The sequence below is a fragment of the Orycteropus afer genome, unplaced genomic scaffold (genome assembly GCF_000298275.1).
Source record: "Orycteropus afer afer isolate SDZICR_OR568_19922 unplaced genomic scaffold, OryAfe1.0 scaffold00160, whole genome shotgun sequence".
In the NCBI taxonomy this organism is placed as follows: Eukaryota; Metazoa; Chordata; class Mammalia; order Tubulidentata; family Orycteropodidae; genus Orycteropus; species Orycteropus afer.
The window spans coordinates 396,790-403,356 of NW_006921747.1; the positions used below are offsets into that span (position 1 = coordinate 396,790).

The following is a 6,567-nucleotide window of genomic DNA, read 5'->3' on the forward strand; positions in this document are numbered from 1 at the left end:
CCATCAGCGGAAGAGTGGATGACCAAACTATGGTACATACTGGAATGCTATGCAGCACTAAAGAATAATGCAGAGTCTGCAAAACACCGCATAATATAGATGAACTTGGAGGACATTGTGCTGAATGAAATAAGTCAATCACAGAATGACAAATATAGTATTAGTTCGTTGTTGTGGAGGGGCAAGGAAAGGTTTATATATGGAGGGAAACTTGCTTTGTTCGTTGCCAGCGATGGGAGGGTAGGGGAGGGAACGCTGCAAAAATAAAAGAAAAAAAAATTTTTTGGCAATGATATATTGGAAGAGGCTAATCTCTATAAGTTATAGAAAATGTCAACACTTGAACAACAAATAGACAAATAATCCAAATTAAAAATGGGCAGAGGACACGAATAGACACTTCACCAAAGAAGACATCCAGGCAGCTAACAAACACATGAAGAAATGCTCTCGCCATCAATAAGTAGCCATTCCAAAAAAAACTGACAGATGCAAATCAAAACAACAATGAGATATCACCTCACCCCAACACTAATAGCAAAATTCAAGAAAATAGAAAACAAAATTCTGGCAAGGGCGTGGAGAGACTGGAAACCTCATACACTGTTGGTGAGACTGTAAAAATAGTGCAACCTCTGTAGAAAATGATATGGCACTTCCTTAAAAAGCGGGAAAAACAAATATCATATGATCCAGCAATCCCACTCCTAGGTATATATCCTGGAGAAGTAAGAGCCATGACACGAACAGATATATGCATACTTATGTTTACCGCAGCACTATTCACAATACCAAAAAGATGGAAACAATCTAAATGCCCATCAACAGAGGAATGGATTAACAAACTATTGTACATAACACAGTGGAATACTGTGCAATGTTAAAGGACAATGATGAATCTGTGAAAATCTCATAATATAGGTGAACTAAGAGGACATTATGCTGCGTGAAATTTTCAATCACAAAAGGACAAATATTGTATAAGACCACTATTATAAAAAGTCAAGAAAAGGGTTTCACAAAAAAAGAAATACTCTTTGATGGTTACCAGGGTGGGGAAGGGAGGGTAAACCACTAACTAGAGGGTAGACACTCTGGTAGACACTCTGGGAGCTCTGGTAGCATAGTGGCTAAGACACTTGCCTGCTAACCAGATGGCTGGCGGTTCAAACCCACCAGCCACTCCTCGGAAGGAAGGTTGGGCAATCCTACTTCCGTAGTGATACTGCCTCGGAAACCCAAGGAGGGGTCGCTATGAGTCGGGGCCGACTCGACGGCACATAACAACAACAACAACAACAGAGGGTAGACACACATTAACTGAAGAGAAAGGAATTAAAAAAAAAAAAAAAAAAATCCTAAAGGACAAGCAGCTGTACCTGAGGGCTGGCCAGTTCTAAAGATTTCAAGGAGACCCTTCCCACCCAGTGAATCCAGGCAAGGGCTGACAAGATAAACTCATTCTATTTGTCTTTTTGTTTCCTGATCCATTCACTGGGACCAGGGACTCACTGCTTCTCCCAATACTAGGCTCACAGTGATCCCAGCTAAGCTTATTGTCCGCAGAATTCCAGAGCAGAACTCCCATCAGCTTCCAGTCTCTTACCACAATGGAGGTCAGGTCCTCACTTTCAAAGCGGCTGATGGCCTGGTCGAGGGATTTATACATGGCAGCAGAAATGCGCTGGGTGATGAGTCTATTCAAGTCAATCGATCTACCCAACAGCTGTATGGAAGAGAGAGAGAAAGGTTACATACGATTCACACTGACACATGATGATTAAATGTAATGCACTGATAGGAGATTGGATTAAAATCATATAGGATATTACTGGGACAACTGGGGCCTGTATGTGGAAAACCGTATTGTTAAATTTCCAGAGTATGGTAATTCCACTGTGATTTTAAAAGAGAATGTCCTTTTCTTAGTGTCATGACATGTCAACTTGCTCTCAAATGGTTAAGAGTAAAAAGTATACATATTGTTGTTAGTTGTTGGTTAGTTGTCATTGGGTTGGCTCCAACTCATTGCAACCCCATGTACAGCAGAATGAAATGCTGCCCGGTCCAGCATCATCTTCACAATCATTGGTCTGCCTGACTCCACTGTTTGGCTACTGTGTATTTGAGTGCCTTTCAACCTAGGGGCTCATCTTCCAGCACTATATTGGAAAACATTCTATGATCTATAGGGTTTCCACAGGCTAATTTTTGTGAACAGACTGCCAGGCCTTCTTCCTACTCTGTCTTAGTCTAGAATCTCTGATGAAACCTGTCCATCATGAGTGAGCCTGCTGGTATTTGAAATACTGGCGGCATAGCTTCCACCATCATAGCAACATGCAAGCCACCAGAGTAAGACAAACTGACAGACAGGGAGTGGATACATATGAATGAGAGGTTGGGGGGGTAGGTAGAGAAAGTGAGAGAGAAAGAGAGAAAATATATACATGAGAAAGAGAAAGTGAAGCAAATGTGGTAAAACTTTAATTACAGTTAGCCTGGTTGAAGAGCGTATTCACTGTACGACTCTTCGAACTTTCTTGTAGGTTTGAAACAGGAAAAGTTGAGGAAAAACAAGCTTCATTCAAACTGTGGTAAGAGACTCAGGCAGGTTTTGGTGTCCTGCACAACACTTCTGCTGACATCCTAAATTTAGCCTGAGGTTCTTCCTGCATCATTCTTGTGTCACACTTCACACTCAGCAGGGAACAGCAGCCACCTCAGCCAAGGCCTACTTTGTGCCTTTATGGGGGGAATTTAAAAGCAAGAGGATGAAGGGCTGATTACAACATGGGAAATATTGCTTAAGATAATTTCCACTGGGGTACACGTGAGCATTATCGCAGATGCTATCTAGATAACAATAAACATTTATTGAGTACCTGCTGTGTGCACTGTACTATACTAGGTGTCATTTTCTAGGCTTTTATCTCTTCTAGCTCCCTTTTGGGATAAATTTTCTAACAACAGACTAGGGCCCCTTATAGCCATCTTGTGTGCACATTAAGCTCTTAGTATTTAATATCCTGCGGCTAATTCTGGCTGCATGTGCAACTCATGGCAGTAATCTTCTGAGAAGCTGAAGGGAAAATTCTCCTTGCGCCTGCTTTTGGTGGAGATAAAAATGTACTTATTATTTTTATTATTCTTCATTTCCCTTGGATTTTTCATAGCAATTGGGATGTCTATGTTTTCCAAAGTAAACTTTCCTTTTGATCTAGGCCATCTGCCCCACCTTGGCCCTGCCCATTCACCTGACTCTATTCCACAGAGACCCTGGACCACATAATATGCACACAGAGATTATGGCATACAGGCCATCTTGCTACCAGCTTGGCTCCTGGAAGGACTCTAGAAGTAAGATACAAAGTCTGCAGAGGCAACACTTATTTTACCTGTCTGGGTCATCTTAGCATTTTTAAGTGGGGATAAAAATGTTCCCAGTAGTATTTTCTCTGTATCTGGGGACAAATGTTAACATAAATCAATTCCACAAAAACAAGCCACAATTTCTACCTTGGGTTTTACCCGACATGGTTCATTTCAAAGATGAGGCTGCCTGCCTTCACTGAGACCAGTATCTGAGCCCTCAGATTAGATGGAGGTCACTAAGATCTCAGTATCTGAGTTCACAGACTGTTGCTGTTAGCTGCTATCAAGTTGGCCAAACTCATGGGAGACTTTATGGGCAATGGAACCAAACACAAAACACTGCTGGGTCCTGTGCCGTCCCCATGATTGATTGAGGATCACGCCATTGTGACCCATAGGATTTTCACTGATTTTCAGAAGTAGGTCACCAGGTCTTTCTTATTAGTCTGTCTTAATCGGAGAGCTCCATTGAAACCTGTTCACCATCACAGCCAAATGCCAACTTTCATTGACAGATGGTGGTGGCTATTCATGAGGTTCACTGGCCAAGAATCTAATCCAGTATCCTACATGGAGATGAGAAGTCTACCATTGAATCAGTGGCCCTGACTAAAAAAAGTGAGTTTCAGCTTTAGGGACTACAACTCACTAGATGTGAGCTACACATGGGCCAAGGAGGTGTGGACTTGACCCAAAAGGAAGCCCCAGTGCCTCCTTACTGTATACAAGAGTCTGAAGTTGTTACACTTATGATCAGAAATCCACGGTGGGGTGGTCAGGATACAGTCCTGATTTCTTAGCTCTACCCTAACTTCATAGTTACTCTCTCCTGCCATTCCATCTCTGCCATGGCTTCCATTCCCCATACCTGAACGTGTCTCTGTTTCAGTAGCGTTTCATAGCGGTTGGATGGTGGATATGGTATGATGACACCATAATTCTTACACTCAGCTCTAAAACGTTTATCCAACAAGACACTGGAAGGAAAAAAAAGCTAAATAAGGCCAGTAAATATGATAGTGCATGGAAGATCCTCAACTTCCAAGCTACGTCTCTTTTAGGCCATAGGATCTATCTATGAAACTAGATATTTGAAATATAATTATATTTGAAATATAATAAAGTTTTTCATCCACCACTCCTCCCCCCACCCCAGATAAAGAAGCCTAATATGTGAAGCAGTTTCTGATGGAAATACAGAAGTTGAGCTGCTTTCTTCTTTTATTCATTCAACAATAAGGTAATTGATTGCTTGTTATTTCCCAGAAAACATTGTAAGTGTTGAGGATGCAACATTCCTGTCCTCATGGAACTTATATTCTACTGAAGAAAGATTGACAATAAGGAAATAGCTGAGGAATGATATAATTTCAGACAGCAATAAACATAGCATAGAGCTTATTACTTACCAGGCACTGTCTAGAAATACACACAAAAAAATATATATGTACATGCATACACACACTCATGTTTAATCTCACAACCTTATCAGTTAAGTGTACTATTGTTATCTTCAACAATGAGGCACAGATTGTAGACAGAGGAATAAGTGCTCTGAAAATAATAAAATGGGATCATTTGAGATTAGGTCTAGAAAAGTCTTTCTAAAAAGGTTTTCTGAATAGAGATTTGAACAATAAAAATGGAAATATCTGTGGGGAAAATAATGGTCGGTATGGATAAAGGGTGGGACATGCTGGGAGCATGATACAAAAATAAATTTATAAAGTTAGTCTAGGGGCCTGATTATGCGGGATCTCAAAACCCACAGAAACCTCATAAAGAGGATAGATGTATTTAGAGGCAATTCAAAGGGAAGCCATTTAAAGGCTTTAAGCAGAAAAGTGGTATCATTCAGTTCTGTACTACTCAATGCAGAAGTCACAAGCCACATATGCCTGCTGAGCACTTGAAATGTGGGGACTCCAAACTGAGCTGTCAAACACACACTAGATTTTTGAAGACAAGGAAAAAAAAAGAATGGAAGATAGCTCTTGAGTAATTTTTATACTGATTACATGTTGGATATATTGGGTTACCCTCTTGCTGTTGAATCAATTCTGACTCATAGCAACCCTGTAGGACAGAGCAGAACTGCTCCATAGGGTTTTCAAGGCTATAATCCTTATAGAAGCAGACTGCCACATCTTTCTCCTGTAGAGAAGCTGGTGGGTTTGAACTGTTGACTTTTTGGTTAGCAGCTGAGTGTTTTTACCATTACACCAACAGGGCTCCTTTATATCAGGTTATTAAAAGTAATTTCACTTGTTTCTTTTTCATTTGAAAAAAAACAAAACTTAAAAACTTTAAAATTACATATGTAGCCCATGTTTGTGACTACAGTATGTTTCTACTGGACTTTACTGATCTAGACCATTCTTCCTCTTCTGTGCTTCCTTCCAACTTCCCAAACTCCCCTAACCGTCCACATTTTTGAAAACTATAATCTTATGGGGAAGGACTTAGATTAAAGGAAGTATTTCAGGTAAAGATATTTTGTAAACTAAATATACAGAGGACCCATAGTTTAATAAATCTAAGTTCATTTATACAGATAATGGATCAACCACACAAACCCACTGTCATGAAGTTCATTCCAACTCACAGTGACTCTATAGGCCAGAACAAACCCTCCCCCATAGGGTTTCCAAGGCTGTAAATCTTTACAGAAGATTGCCTCATCTTTCTCCTGTGGAGTGGCTGGGGATTTGAACCACCAACCTTTTGGTTAGCAGCCAACTGTTTTAACCAGTGCATACCAGAGCTCGTGGTAATGGAACAGTATATTTTAAATCAGCATTATCTTAAGGAGTCTGGAAGCCCAGCTCTCTGATATGACTACATCCATTCAATCCACAAACACTTGTTAGCTGACTACTTTGTGAAAGGCTCTGTGTTTTCTGTGCTTCCTCTGACATCATAATTATATGCCTTTTATATTTTCTATCATTTAAGAGTCATTCACTTTAAGCCAACATTATTCTCAATGGAGAGAGACTGAAACCATTCCCATTGCAAACAGGAACCAGACAAAGATGCCCTCTATCACCACTTCTATTCAACATTGTATTGGAAGTCCTAGCCAGGGCAACAAGGCAAGAAAGGGAAATCAAAGGCATCCAAATTGGTAAGGAAGAAGTCAAACTATCCCTACTTGCTGGTGATAGGATCCTATACATAGAAAACCCAAGA

General features: G+C 40.4%; 1 protein-coding gene across 1 annotated transcript in view; it reads right to left on the reverse strand.

Moving 5' to 3' along the window:
* Nucleotides 1–6,567, reverse strand: part of CYFIP2 (cytoplasmic FMR1 interacting protein 2) — a 182,008-nt gene that overhangs the window by 114,575 nt on the left and 60,866 nt on the right. The window contains exons 20-21 of the mRNA XM_007946403.2: nt 4,244–4,352; nt 1,607–1,726 (exon numbers count right to left, since the gene is read on the reverse strand). Coding sequence (XP_007944594.1) covers nt 1,607–1,726; nt 4,244–4,352 — 229 coding nt within the window. The remainder of the gene's footprint in view (nt 1–1,606; nt 1,727–4,243; nt 4,353–6,567) is intronic.